General features: G+C 28.0%; 1 protein-coding gene across 4 annotated transcripts in view; it reads right to left on the bottom strand.

Annotated features, from left to right (window-relative positions):
• The window catches only part of LOC105848058 (uncharacterized), a 108,875-nt gene that overhangs the window by 1,791 nt on the left and 91,132 nt on the right, over positions 1–15,952 (bottom strand). For all 4 annotated transcript variants that reach the window (XM_065811269.1, XM_065811272.1, XM_065811271.1 and 1 more), the window contains exons 14-15: positions 14,980–15,151; positions 14,698–14,826 (exon numbers count right to left, since the gene is read on the bottom strand). In XM_065811269.1, coding sequence (XP_065667341.1) covers positions 14,698–14,826; positions 14,980–15,151 — 301 coding nt within the window. The remainder of the gene's footprint in view (positions 1–14,697; positions 14,827–14,979; positions 15,152–15,952) is intronic.

The following is a 15,952-nucleotide window of genomic DNA, read 5'->3' as shown; positions in this document are numbered from 1 at the left end:
AGTATAATTGTTAAACCTGATAACACTATCATAATATATATTATGATGTAATATATTTTGTAGTTTACAGGGAATTAATCCTTATGTATAGTTTGGGTATTATAACTTTTAAATATTTTTTGTTAGCTAATGCTAAGTTGAACACAAATGCAACTGCTGTGTGTACAAGAGAGCGAATGAAAATTGATGTAGATGAATGCTGCATAAGCTGGATTCTAATAATTTATAAATATTTTTTGTTAGCTAATGCTAAGTTGAACATAAACGCAACTATTGTGTGTACAAGTGAGCGAGCGGAAATTGATGTAGATGAGGTGCTGCATGAGCTGGATTCTAATACACAACATATTTTATCTTGTTAGATGGTTAGTTTTTTTTAAATCTTGTTAGATGGTTAGTTTTTTTTTAATCTATGTCAATTGTTAAGGAAATGTTTTCATTGAATTTATATTTTATTATGTAAATTTTTAATATCACTCTTTTAAACTAATAGTTCAAATAGTATACCAACTTTTACTTGTAAAAGAGTGTAAAGATATATTTGCCAACATGTTTTATCAAACTTTTAACATATACTAAATACCGATAAAAATAACCACATATTTTGTTAAAAAATAAATTATTCTGCTGATTACAATTTTGAAGATCAATAAACTGTTCTGAAAATTAAATTACTACTATTGTTAGTAACAAATATTTGAATAAAATTATAAATATGTGTAAAGTATTTAAAAGTATTTTAAATCCTTTTAAATATTTTACATGTTTTTAAAATTTTAACATATTTTAGTAACCAGTTTAAAAAAGAAACATATCACTTACTTTAAAGTGATATGTTTCTTTTTTCCTTTACAGTTAAATTATTTTTACTATATAAATTTTTCATATATGTACAGTGCTGGCCAAAAAGATCCGACCACGCATTGTTTATCTATGTATACAGTATGTACATCGTAGTGTAGGCGCTTTCCTCGAATTTCACCATCACGCTTTGCATGCGTGATTATCAGCCAATCAAAACAGTTGTACCATTGTTATATATACCATCGCATGCGTGGCTGTGAATTACTATTTGCTATTGACTATGGCGACAACATCACCTGGAAAACGTGCTAAATTAAACCTTTTGATGGAAGACGAAAAGTCTGAAAGTGTGATTGCCGCACGTTTACAAATGCACAACGTTTGCAAGACAACTGTTCACGACGTCATTCAGCACATCACGTCAACAGGCACCAGCGCTGCAGGACGACCCAGTGGCAGATGATGATGTACCACATCAAAAACTGGCGCTATGATCCGCCGTGCAGCCACGGAGAACCCACTGGCATCATCTTCACAAATTCTTAATGAGCTGTTTCCTGATGTGAATGTGAGCTCTCGCACCATTCGGCGACGTCTTGTGGACGATTTCAGTCTTTGATCCTATCGTGCTGCATTAAAACCACGACTATCTCAGAAAAATATTCGTGATCACCTCAAATTTTGTACAGCACATAAAAATTGGACCTTGGTAATGTGGCGACGTGTCATGTTCTCAGACGAATCACAGGTGAAACAATTTACTACGCATAAAGTTAATGTTCGACGGCCACCAAACACACGCTACAATGCCCGTTATGTTGCTCCAGCGGTAAAATATTGCCCTGCAATTATGATTTGGGGAGCAATTACTGCCAGAGGTCGAGCGGAAATCCATCTCATGCCGCCAGGTGAAACTATCAAAGCTATTAATTATTTGCAAATAATAAAGGAAAATGTTCCTATTTGGCTCAGAACTCGCAACTGTGACATCTTTATGAATTACGGCGCGCCATGTCATCAGACAAAGATCGTCAAGACATGGTTTTAAGAGTATTCCATCGAACTTCTTGCTCCGTGGCCTGGCTCGTCACCGGATTTAAACCCTATTGAAAATTGCTGGGTAAAATTGAAAGCAGAAGTGGCAAAACCAAACTCGACGTCGGCGACAACTTTGAAGGAGGCTATACTAGAGATGTGGTCCCAAAAAATAATGCCTGATTACTGTGACTCTCTTCTTGCCTCTATGCCTCGAAGAATAGAAGCTGTCCTCAAAGCCAGAGGAAGACATTCGAGGTACTAGAAACTCTTTTCTAATGTGAACTACTTGTTGGTTTCTTCGAAAGTGTGTCAATGACTTATGTGAATGTTGTTTGTTGCGTTTAATTCAATCATATTATCATTAAATTGAAGTGGTATTACGTTTCTGTCTAAAAACCTTAGTGGTCGGATCTTTTTGGCCAGTACTGTATATATATACACATATGTATACACACACACACACACGCACACACACTGACATTGATTAATTAATATTTATAACATTTATAATCAAAATGAAAACTATATAAGTAATATAATAATATGATATAATACGAAATAATAATAACAAAATTCAAACAAAAAACCACAAAAATTTAACAAAAACTTATAAAAAATAAGATAAATTTAAAAACTAAAACAATAACGACACTAATAATAACTTAAAAAAAAATTAAAAATTAAGTAAACAGATAAAAACGGCAGCAATACAAAAAAACTCTTGCAAAGTAGAAAGTAAAAAAAAAATGTTGAAACAAATAGATTAGTATTTGTTTTTCACTTACAATTAATCGTAACGATTAATACGATTAATCGTAAGTATAAAGCAAATAGAAAAAATAAATTTTAAATACCAATAGGAATGATAATAATATTAACAATAATAATAGCATTAATATTAATAAATTAAGTGACAATCATTACAATAATAAAGTAATTATATAATATTAAAAAGTCAATATTAATTTTTAAACAACAATTTAACATATAAGTACAGACAGGGGAAGTTACAAACAGTTTATATTGACAAAACGTAACAGCCTACCACACAATACAAACATTTATTGTAAAAAAAGAATTTATAATATACAAAAAAACTAAACTTTCACACACAAGAATATGACATTATAATGACATATATGACAATATAATAAAAATACATGAAAATATAAACATCGCACAAGACAATATAAGTAATGCACAAAAATACATAACAATACTAAACAAAGATTAAAAGTACACAACATTATAAACAATGCACAAAAATATATTTCAATAAAAGATACTGTAAAAAACAATTCAAACTTAAAAAAAAGTCTTTTTAATTTTTTTTGTCCGCTTTCATCTCTTTAAAAGTTCTTTTATATATATATATATATATATATATATATATATATATATATATATATATATATATATATATATATATATATATATATATGTATATATATATATATATATATATATATATATATATATATATATATATATATATATATATGTATGTATATATATATATATATATATATGTATATATATATATATATATATATATTATATATATATATATATATATATATATATATATATATATATATATATATGTATGTATATATATATATATATATATATGTATATATATATATATATATATATATATATATATATATATATTTATATATATATATATATATATATATATATATATATATATATATATATATATATATATATATATATATATAAATATATATATATATTTTTTTTGAGATTTAGTAACTCTTCCTGATGATCCAGCAATGGTGAAACTTCAAGTAGAAGATAAAAGTTAGATAAGTGTTTTTTACTAATTTATTATTCCTCTGTTCTTTAAGAACATTTAGCACTCTATTTGTAAAATACACTAACATAATTTACATATTAAGCTCCAAGTTTATACTTGTGGAGCACTCTTTAATTGTATTTTACCTAACCTAAACATGGAAACTAACAATTTTACTTACTCTCTCAAAAATATCCCAATCCCAGACAAAAAAAGTTATACTATTTCATTAATAGACAAAGTAGAACACTTTATTAAAAGAATTCGTTGGAAAGCCCATTTTTTCTTAGAATCTAAAAATAAAAACCCTTTAATTGAAAAAAAAAACAGAATAAAAACTATGGATTGAAAACAAAAAACGCCCAACCATTAATTTCTGACCTGGAAAATTTTGAAAATGATTTATTACACTTAATTAAAACTATAAAATTTCAAAACATAAATAATGAATTCCAAAAACAATTAAAACTAGACATTAATAATATAAAATTGAACCCTAATATTTTAGTTTTTGCTGACAAAACAAGCAACATTTACCAAATTACCCCAGAAACTCATCAAAAAATACTGCGCGATAATATTTCTAATTATTATACAAAAGCACCAAAAAACTTGGAAAACGCCATTAATTTAGAAGCTCAAAACATCGCCAAAAATATTAATTTAGATGCGAGAATTGAATCAGTTGCACCAGCGCAAGCATTTGTTTCAAAGATCACAAACCAAATTTTCAAAATAAACTCCCTTGTAGGCTACTAGTACCCTCAAAAAGTAACCTAGGCCACGTTAGTAAAATAAAACTAGACAAAATTAATAACTCTATTCGAAAAAAATTGAGTTTACATCAGTGGAAAAATACCACTGATGTTATAGATTGGTTTTCTAAAATTAACAATAAAAATGAATGCACATTTATACAATTTGATTTTATAGATTTTTACCCCTCAATCACAGCAGAAATTTTAGATAAAACAATAGAATTTGGAAAATCCCAGTTAAAAATTACTGAGGACACTATCCGTATAATAAAGCACTGCAGAAAAAATTTACTCTATTTTGATAAGGAAACGTGGAAGAAAAAAACCACGCACGAATGCTTTGATGTAACAATGGGAAGTTACGACGGAGCAGAAATTTGCGAATTTGTAGGTTTATATATTTTAAATACCCTAGCTAAAATAATCCAAATTAATCAATTAGGTCTTTATCGCGACGACGGTTTAATGATAATGCATAAAAAATCAGGGCCACAACTCGATAAAATTAGAAAAGATATTATTAAAGTTTTTAAATATATTGGCTTTCAAATTGAAATAAATTTAAATTTAAAAATAGTGAATTTTCTTGATGTCACATTTAACCTCTCAGAAAGTCCCTATAAGCCCTACAAAAAACCTAATGACGAATTATTGTATATTAATGTGAATTCGAACCATCCCCCTCAAATTCTAAAACAAATTCCAATTTCAATTAACAATAGGCTAAACCAAAACTCTTCTAATGAAAATATTTTTAACTCCTCTAAACGCGTTTATGAAGATGCCCTTAAAAAAAGTGGCTTTCAAAATTTCGAGCTAAAATTTGAAAAGAAAATTGTAAAAAAGCGTAATAGAAATAGAAACATAATTTGGTTCAATATTTGGTACAGCAAAAATGTTTCAACAAATATAGGTAAAATTTTTCTAAAATTAGTAGACAAACATTTTCCTCCCTCTAATAAATTACATAAGGTTTTTAACAGAAATACCATTAAAGTAAGTTATAGTTGTACAAAAAATTTAGAAAGAATTATAAAAGGCCACAACTTCGCGTTAATTAATAAAAATGAACATATAAAAGAAAAAAACACTGATTATTGTAATTGTAAACAAAAAATAGATTGCCCTCTAAATGGAAAATGCCTTTCAAAAAATATAATTTACAAGTCCATTGTTTCCTCACAAAATAACCCTTATAAACAATATATTGGCTTAACCGAGGGGAATGGAAAAAACGTTATGCCAACCACAAACAATCGTTTAAACACAAAAAATATTCAAAAGAGACTATGCTGTCAAAATATATTTGGGATTTAAAAGAAAAAAATAAAAATTTTAATCTACAATGGTCTAATCTAAAATCTGCCCCTGCCTATAACAACATTTCCAAAAAATGTATGCTATGTTTGCAAGAAAAATTTGAAATAATTACTCATTTAAATCAAGAAAATTTATTAAATAAAAAATCTGAATTAATTTCTAAATGTAGGCACAAAAATAAATACCTCTTAAAAAATTATAAAAACAAATGACCAAATTAAACTATTCCCATTCCAAAGAAAATTATTTAATAATTACTTTCTGTAACTTACCGTTAACAAAAAAAAAAATAAAAATATAGTAATTACAAATTTTTTTATGATAATTTATAAATTCCTGTAAATATTTTTTTCTATAAATTGAATTTTTTTTGAGATTTAGTAACTCTGAAACTTAAAGTAGAAGATAAAAGTTAGATAAGTGTTTTTTACTAATTTACTAATTTTTATATATATATATATATATATATATATATATATATATATATATATATATATATATATATATATATATATATATATATATACACACAGTATTGGACAAAACATTTGCAACCAACATCGAACAATGCTAAAAAGTGTTCCTAATTTTACATGACTTAAAAACGAAACGAACTATACTACCACAGCAAACAGTTCAGGAGTCTGGAGTCATAGCATGCCATGACATGAGCAATCAGCTGACAGGTGACAGCACACAGGCAGGATTTCGTTGACAAGTGGCATTTTAAAGCGGACAAAACAAGCGCAACTTTTTTGGTTTGTTTCATTTTCTTATGTCTGGTCCGTGTCAACGTCACGGAAGTTTTTTAATAATTAAAGGAAGTATCCAGAAGTTTCCAGAAGCATACAGAAGCTTCCAGAAGTTTCCAGAAGAAGCATCTGAAAGCATCCAGAAGTATCCAGAAACATTCAGAAGCATCCAGACGCATCCAGAAGCTTCCAGAAGCATCGAAAAGAAGCATCTAGAATCTTCCAGAACAGGTTCACACAGGTTCATTTTACTATATAAGAGACATGTAAATTGACATGTAATTCAGTCAGTATGTGGAAGTCATTCAGTCAGTATTATCGTTGTGTTCCACAGAGCATTATTGTATCATCACAAGGTAAATGTAACACGGTAAGCCTTGAGAAGCGTCATTATTTATTTTTATGACTTCAAGTGCAAAAATGGCTCCCGACAGTCTTGGATTGGAACTAAGAAAGAAAATTATTGGCGATTACGTAAGTGGAATGTCACAAAAAAGTTTTTGTGATAAATATCACGAGAAAAAATGGACCGTATCAAGACTATGTTCCAAATATCGTTCTACGGGGAAGTTGGCAGCAGATAACAAAGGTGGAAGACCGCGTTCCACCACTTCTAGAGAGGATTCTATGATCGCCAGATCCGTCAAGAAGGATCCCTAGATATCATCAGTCGAGATACAAAAGCAATTAGAGCTGCCTGTATCGGAACAAACAATCAGACAACGCGCTGTTGGAGCCGGATTGTTTTCTCGACGCCCTGCAAAAAGACTGCTGATTTCACTAAGAAACCAGAAGAAAAGTTTCTAGTTTGCTACATCTCATATTGACTGGTATTTGCAGAAATGGCGAACTGTCCTGTTCAGTGATGAATCGAAGTTCAACATCATTGGGAGCGATGACATTTGCCGTATACGTCGACAGGCCTGAAAATGCCTCGATTTACGTTTCTGCCATACAACCATGAAGCATGGTGGAGGCAATGTAATGGTCTGGGGGTGTTTTTCTGCTAATATTCTAGGTCCAAAACATCGAAACGATGGAATAATGGACCGTTTCATGTATAAAAATATCCTGAAAGATGTTATGTTATCTCATGCCGAATGGAATATGCTAATAAAATGGGTTTTTCAGCAAGACAATGATCTAAAACACACTGCAAAAGTAGTCAAGCAGTGGTTTTAAGACAACCACCTATCGGTGATGGATTGGCCGCCTCATTCTCCGGATCTCAACCCTATCGAGAACCAGTGGGAGATCGTCAACCGCAGAATTAATCGTGAAGGTGGCAAAAGGCCTGGGCAGCGATTCTACAAAGTTTCATTGATCACCTGATCGAATCTATGCCTCGAAGATGCAAGGCTGTGATCGACAACAAAGAATTTGCCACGAAATATTGATAGCGAAATACAGCTTGGTCAACATTTTGTCGAGTTGCACTTGTTTTGTCCAGAAGGAAATCAACTTTTTTTTAATACTTTTGATTAATTTATTAATTTTCGTGTACAAATAATGAACTTTGTGATGAATAAAACTTGAAGAACTTTGTCTCTAAACAGTTACATAGTTTTTTCTCTAAATTGAAAAAATGCAGCACTTTTATATAAAGAAACTAAATTTGCATTATTTGGTTGCACTTGTTTTGTCCGATACTGTATATATATATATATATATATATATATATATATATATATATATATATATATATATATATATATATATATATATATATATATATATATATATATATATATATCTGTGTGTGTATTAAAATAATTTTTTTCCTGCTTTGTTAAAAGTTAAATTTTTAACTGAGCAGAAAAAAAGAATTTTGTTTGACCCTCCTACATCAATAATAAGGATTGAAAAATCATTTATTTTGTTTGTTTATTTTAGGAATACGATGATGACAACCTTGCAATGGCTATTGTGTATTATTTAAATCCTCCCTCAACTGTTATTAGGCAAAAACCTAGAAGTCACTAACATGCAGTTTGCAGGCTACTATGAAGGAGACAAGTACCTTCTATGCATTAAAGCTGTTGTGGTTGCCTTCCAAAAAAGCTTGTTAACATTATACACGCCAAACTATGATTTTTTAATGCATTTAATCTAGAGTACCTTTCTAGTTTAAAATCATTTTTGGAAATGTCTATACTTAAAAATTTTTTTTTCCTTTTTTCAATAGAGGCAAGTTAACTATTGAAATCACAAACTGTTAATGAACCACAAAGTCATTTTTTAAGAACTTTTTTAATGAGCAGAACATAAACAAGAACACATTTTTATGTACTTAATAATTAAATATTTAGAAGTTTTTTTGTTTTGTTTGAAACTAGCCTGAAATAATCAAAACAATCTAAATAAACACTAAAACAATGTAAATTAACACTAAAAAGGTGTGCAGCATAAAATACACCAAAATGATGTAATTTAAGACCAAAACGTTGCAAATTAACACTAAAGAGGTGTACAGCATGAAATACACCAAAATGGGGTAATTTAACACTAAAAAGAGGCGGAGCATGAAATACACCAAAACGATGTAATTTAAGACCAAAACGGTGTAAATTAACACTAAAAAGATGTGCAGCATGAAATACACCAAAACGATGTAATTTAACACTAAAGAGGTGTACAGCATGTAATACACCAAAACGATGTAATTTAACACCAAAACGGTGTAAATTAACACTAAAAAGGTGTGCAGCAAGAAATACACCAAAACGGTGTAATTTAACACTAAAGAGGTGTACAGCATGTAATACACCAAAACGATGTAATTTAACACCAAAACGGTGTAAATTAACACTAAAAAGGTGTGCAGCAAGAAATACACCAAAACGGTGTAATTTAACATCATTTTAGTGTTTTCCATGCTGCACACCTTTTTAGTGTAATTTAACACCTTTTAATTGAGTACATTATGATCATAGTGTACATTGAGATCAGAAATACTACTTTTAGATGGAATATATTGATAATGACAGACACTGATAGTGATCTATTAAATTCCTTTGAAACAATGAGCAGCTAACTTTACTCATATATAATATAATTTATATATATATAATATTATATATAATATAAATTTATAATATTTTATAATATAAATAAACATGAAATGGTTTATATCTAAGATTCGATCTCATAAATTTTAAGCTTCCTGATAAATCCTCAAAGGAAATAAAAAACGATATAGTATAAAAAATAAATTTAGCTTAAAAATAGAACTTTGTATTAAACAATCGTAATCATGTACTTAACTTATAAAAGAATGCTCAGCACAAAAATGATGCTCAATACAACAATGATACTCAACAAAACGATAATGCTTAGTGCAACATTGATGAAAATATTAGATTTGTAATATTAAACAAAAGCACCAATAAAGTGAAAAAAGATAAAAATAATGATTTTATTAAATCATTATTAGAGTCAATCAAGAATAGAAAAAGTTTTATAACAAATACTGCTTATGATTTATCAAGTAATGCTTTAAAAAGTGTTTTTTTTTAAATTTGATAAAATTTACCTTCCCCAAAGTTCCAGAAGTCTACAGCAGTTAACAAGGTTACCCATTTTCAAATATGAAACCCATTAGAGATATGCACTTTTCAAGTCAAAAAAGTCATACAGGGCAAAATATTAGTGAATATTTACATAAGGGTTTAGTAAGTTTTGAATTCTACACACCAAAATTCTGATTGTTTTACAAGATAACGCAACTAATGTGCTGGTCTTAGAAGGTAATGCTGCTGCTAATGATGATGATGATGACCTCATTTAAAAGTGGTTTTAAATCAATGTTATGTTTTATACAGGTATGTACAAAGCATTAATCAAGATTTTAATTGATAATTTCTATTTTTTTTAATTTGAATTTAATAGATTTAGCCACTATCACTATTTGCCATTATCAATATATTCCATCTAAAAATAGTATTTCTGATCTTAATGTACACTCTTCATTAAAAGGTGTTAAATTACACTAAAAAGTTATGCAGCATAAAAAACACCAAAATTATGTTTTATATATATATATATATATATATATATATATATATATATATATATATATATATATATATATATATATATATATATATATGCAGAGTAGGGTTATTCAAAAGTAGATCATGTCAAAAATTTGAACAGCTTATGATCTGCCCTGACCCCAAATTAGTAACTAAAATTTTTTCAAAAATTTTTTTGAACATCGGAAAGGTCCCCACAGAAGGCAAAAAGAGTAAATTTTTGAGGGTCGTTTTTAGGAAAACTTTACCTTGCTTGTGGGACACTTAAACCTCAACCAATTTAAAAAATAAACTATCCAATAAAATGGTAATGAGTTCTACAACTTAAGTTTAAGGGACTCTTTTCTTTAAAAAACATTAAAGGTATTTTTTTTTTCAACAAAAAGTGAACTTTTAGTGGGTATTTTCAAAATATCTTACATTTCAATTTTTGTGTACAATTTGAAAACATAACTTTTTTTGCTGAACAAATTTTGCTTTGAATAAAATACAAAATTTTTCTAAAATAAAATAGAAAATAAATTTTTCATTTTCAAATTTAATATATAATCTTATATGATTATTTTATATAACATATTTTTATGTAAACATTTAATTTTAGATTAACATAAAATATTAATAATTTAAATGATGCCACCAAAAAAGAAAATTGAAAGAATTGATGATACTTTTCTAGTGGTAATATACTTTTAGTGGTAATAAATTGCGACAACAAATTTGCAACTAAAACCTAACTTATGATCTGCCCTGACCCCAAATCAGTACTTAAAATTCTTTACAAAATTTTGTTGATCATCAGAAAGGATTTGGAAAAAATTGACCGTTTTGCCACAGAGAGCAAAAGGGTCAACTTTTACCCCATTTTTAGCAAAACTTTACCCCACTTGTGGGACTCTTAAATTTCAACTAATTTAAAAAACAAACTATCCAATAACATGGTAATGAGTTGAACAATTTAAGTTTAACGGGCTTTTTTTATAAATAAACATTCAAAGTATTTGTTTTTTTTAGCAAAAAGCAGGTTTTTAGTGGGTAATATAAAAATATCTTACATTTCAATTTTTGTGTATAATTTTATATTTGTAAACATAACTTTTTTTGCTGAACAAATTTTGTTTTGAATAAAGAATAAAAAAGATTTTAAATAAAATAAAAAAAAGGAAATTAAAAGAGTTGATGATACTTTTCTAGCGGGAAAAATAAACTGTACTATTCCCAAAAATAAATTTGCACAAGAAATTCTTCAATACTACAACTTTCTGAGAAAATCTAAATTTGAAGTTAAACTGAGTTTTATTGTAGGATGTCCAAACAAAAGTGGATCATTCCCACCAAATTGTTCTACCAATCACTTACATTGTTGCACAATATCTAAACTTGTAGTTCCATGGACGCGTGGTGGATATGAAGTACAACTCAGAAGCTAAGGCAATGATAGATCAAACTGTATAACCTTATCAAATATTTTTAAGTTTTTATAAGCATTTAATAATAATAATTCCATTTTATCGGATCAAGTTCGAAAAAATGGTAAAGAACTGGATCAAGCTGAAAAGCTTAAGTAAAAGAAACAATCCTGCTGAAGTGAAAAAAAGAAAGAACTTTATAGAAAAATGAAAAAGGTTTTTCTGGATTAGAGAAAACCCACTAAATATGATTGAAAAATTAAGGAAAGATAGATTGAGAAACCAAAATGACAAATAGGAAGACATAGCTTTTCTTAAAGACCAGTTAGAGGAAAAGAAAGGAAGGTTAGGGGATTGGATAAATTATTTCAGTACTCATTAAAAAGAAAGTATAAAGCTAAATGTAATTATAATAAATTAAACGCTGTATCTGATACCGAATCTGAAAATTCATTAAGTTCTTTTAATACCAAAAAAGGCAGTTCAAATGATAATGAATTTGAAATTGAGCCACATATTGATCCTACAAATTCTGTCAACCTACCCAAGGATATCTTGCACTGTACTGCTGATGCAGCAGTTGGAGAGGGTTTAGTTCCACATCAACATACAGCAATTCTTAGCAGTATTATTTTCAATTCTGGGGGATGCATGTCTGAGTTTGCATGATCTAACTCTTCTTCATACAGCACAGCAGAGAATGTTGTGTTCTTGGGTGCAAATGAAATCAGAGACCATATAAAAAGCATATATAATTCTTCAAATTCTCTGATAACAATTTATTTTGATAGAAAATTTGTGAAAGAACTTACTGAAGGAATGAAGGAAAACAGTTTTCAAAAGATAGGTTAGCTGTATGACTAGAGGACAAACTGAGTTACTCGGAATTCTAGCAATTGACTCAGGTTTTGGAGAACACCAAAAAGAAGCTATAGAAAAACTTATTTCTAACATTGGATTAGAGAATAAAGTTCAGTTTCTTTGCTTTGATACCACTAGCGCTAACACAGGTAAAGCAAAAAGACCTTGTAGCAGAACCATTGTGCATTTTCAGCACCCTATGTTATTAACTGCATGTCAACGCCATATTTTTGAGTGTCAAGTTACCCATTTGAGAGCTTTATCCAAACAGTCATACTTCAGGACCAGAGAATAAATTATTTAAAGTTCTTAAGAACCATTGAAATGATCTAGATACTGAAAATCAAGATTTAAAAAGATTGTCAACTCCTACTGATTCCTGGAATAATGAAAATAGGCTGAGTGCTATTCAATTTTACAGAAATATAATTAGCACTAAGGTTTTTAAGAAGGTGAGTAATAAAAGCTTTACAAATTAATTCAATTAAATCTAATTATCTCTTATTATTTCCAAAAAATAGTGAAATAAAGTAGTACTTTACTTATAATTTTCCAGTTTTATAAGTAGTAAGTTATTTAAGTTATTATAACTTTGCAAAAAAATTTGTTTAGGATGGAAAGTTTTAAAAAGATTATCAGGAATTGGCTGAACTGATTGATGGTTGTGTCACACTGACAGAATTAAACTTCACAATCCTAAAGCTGTTCATTATGCCAGATTCATGGGTAAAAGTTTATTTTACCTAAAACCGTTCCTACTTATGGAAAAAATCCCTGAAATCAATAAAGAGAGCAGGGATGATGAACCACTGAAATGGCAAAGTTCCTTTTTATTTTTTACACTGAATGGTTTCTTAGAGCGGAGTTAGGTTCAGCTGTTTCGACGCAGGTACACTATCTGAATAATTGTTTTAAAAGAAATATATGATTTTAAATACATAAAAAATTTTAATACATTTAAATAGATTTAAATACATAAAATAGATAATAGATTTAAATACATAAAAAAGGTATACTATTCATTTTTAAATTAAACATTGATAAATCTAAGCTGTAACTATTAGGATATGAAAGCTGGTAGATGAAAAGATTTGAGTAATCGAATAAAGCTTAAACTTTTCACAGGATGAGCCTCCCAGTTGAGTTCCACTAGTTAAAAAGAAGTCCTGGCTTATATTTGACATGCTTGGTCATGGAAAAGTTGAGGTTCAAGAATGAAACTTCCTCCAGAGTATTAGATTTTAAATGATTTCTATCAAGAGTTTGAAACAGCCATCACGAATCTTGATGTTGTGAATGATTGTTCAGAAAGAACAGTCAAATTAGTTCAACAACTTGTTAACAAAGTTCAGAATTTCTTTTTACTTTTAAGGAAATTTTTATGGAAATTCAGAAGAAAAAAAGTAAGATATGCTTCTTTTTATTCATGTGTATAAGCAAAATCAAAATGGCAGAAAAAAGTTGGATTATGCCAAAGCTCCACTTAATAGTACTATTTAATATCTACTTATTGATCCAATTTATTTTTGAAACACTTGTACATTTTGGGTTTTGTGTTTTGCATTGATAAAGTTTTTATTTTATTGTATTCAAACAAATATTTTTTTTTTTAAACAAATATCTTATATTTTGACGATTTTTAATGTTTTATCATTCTTCTTAAAGTTACTTAAAGAAATATTTATGAAAAATATAATTGCCCTTTAAACTTGAGTTGTAGAGCTTATTACCATGTTATTGGATAGTTTATTTTTTAATTTAGTTGAGATTTAAGGGTCCCACAAGCAGGATAAAGTTTTCCTAAAAACGAGGGGAAAATTGACCCTTTTGCCCTCTGGGGACCTTTCCAATGTTAAAAAAAATTAATAACCCTAATGCAGAGGTTTATTTAATTCCCCTTACCTTTCTTTCTGAAGTAAGATTTTATCTCTGCGTCATCTTTTTCAATTTGCATCTCTATATGAAGAGATAAATAGTGGCAAAATTTTTTCACAAACTTGGATAACTTTACTTCTAAGACTTCTTTGGCATCTATAAATTTGTTAAAATTTAAAATTCCAAGTAACCAAAAATGCATTTAAAAAAATACCTATAACAAAAAATAAAAATAAAAAACAATTTCTTTTTTTAATTCAATATTTTTAATTCATTAATTTTCTTTCCAAAAAACAAACAAAAGATAACCATATGGTTGAAGTTTTGGTTTCTTTAGTCTTGCATATACAACTTCAACAGTGAATCCTACAACAATTGCACATAAAACGAAAATTGAACCATAAATGTAAATTCCTTGAGAAATCTCTGAATTAGGATCAATCAACCCTGTGTCTAATTTAGAATCTTGAGATGATGTAATCTATAAAACAATTTATTAAAATTCTTTTAACTAAATCTAAATCAAAATATTTTTTACAAAAAACAACAACAACAACAACAACAACAAAAACAATTTATTTAAAGAGTTCTTTAATAATATTTTGCTAAAATAAAAATATTTACATTTAACCAATAACAAATTACTATTATTTTTTACATTAAATTATAATTAATAATAATTATAAATACTTTTTGAATAAAAAAAAATATTTTTATTTAAAAAGTAATATATATATATATATATATATATATATATATATATATATATATATATATATATATATATATATATATATATATATATATATATACATACATACATATATATATACATATATATAATAAATGCATTTAAATTTGTTAATAATATCATATTTAAATAAAAGTAGCAGGTGTGACTTTTTCTGTGATGACTGGACTGAAGTCTTTTATCTACTTTTAAAGCATTTCTTTCTTTCTGTTAATTTCAAGTAAAGCCTCACCCTAAGGTTTTCTTCTTTTTGAGAATGTTTTTTGATAAGATTTTTTGCTGCTGATTTTAATTGTTATCATTTCTTTTATCTTTATTTTTTTAACAAACAGTGTTTCACCATTGCAAGAAATCAATGCAAACTAGTATTGCCTAGCACTCAATTATTTGATTGTTTTTGATTTGTCGATTATTCTCATTAACTATTATTAACATTAAACATTACTTGATTATTAGTTTTTATGATCAAGTAATATCATTAGACATTCATCATAAAAAAGACATAACTATCAGTTTGACAAAGATGCTCTC

Source organism: Hydra vulgaris, chromosome 12 (assembly GCF_038396675.1).
Source record: "Hydra vulgaris chromosome 12, alternate assembly HydraT2T_AEP".
Classification (NCBI taxonomy): Eukaryota; Metazoa; Cnidaria; class Hydrozoa; order Anthoathecata; family Hydridae; genus Hydra; species Hydra vulgaris.
Note: the sequence above shows the minus strand (reverse complement) of the source record. Positions and strands in the feature narration are given on the sequence as shown.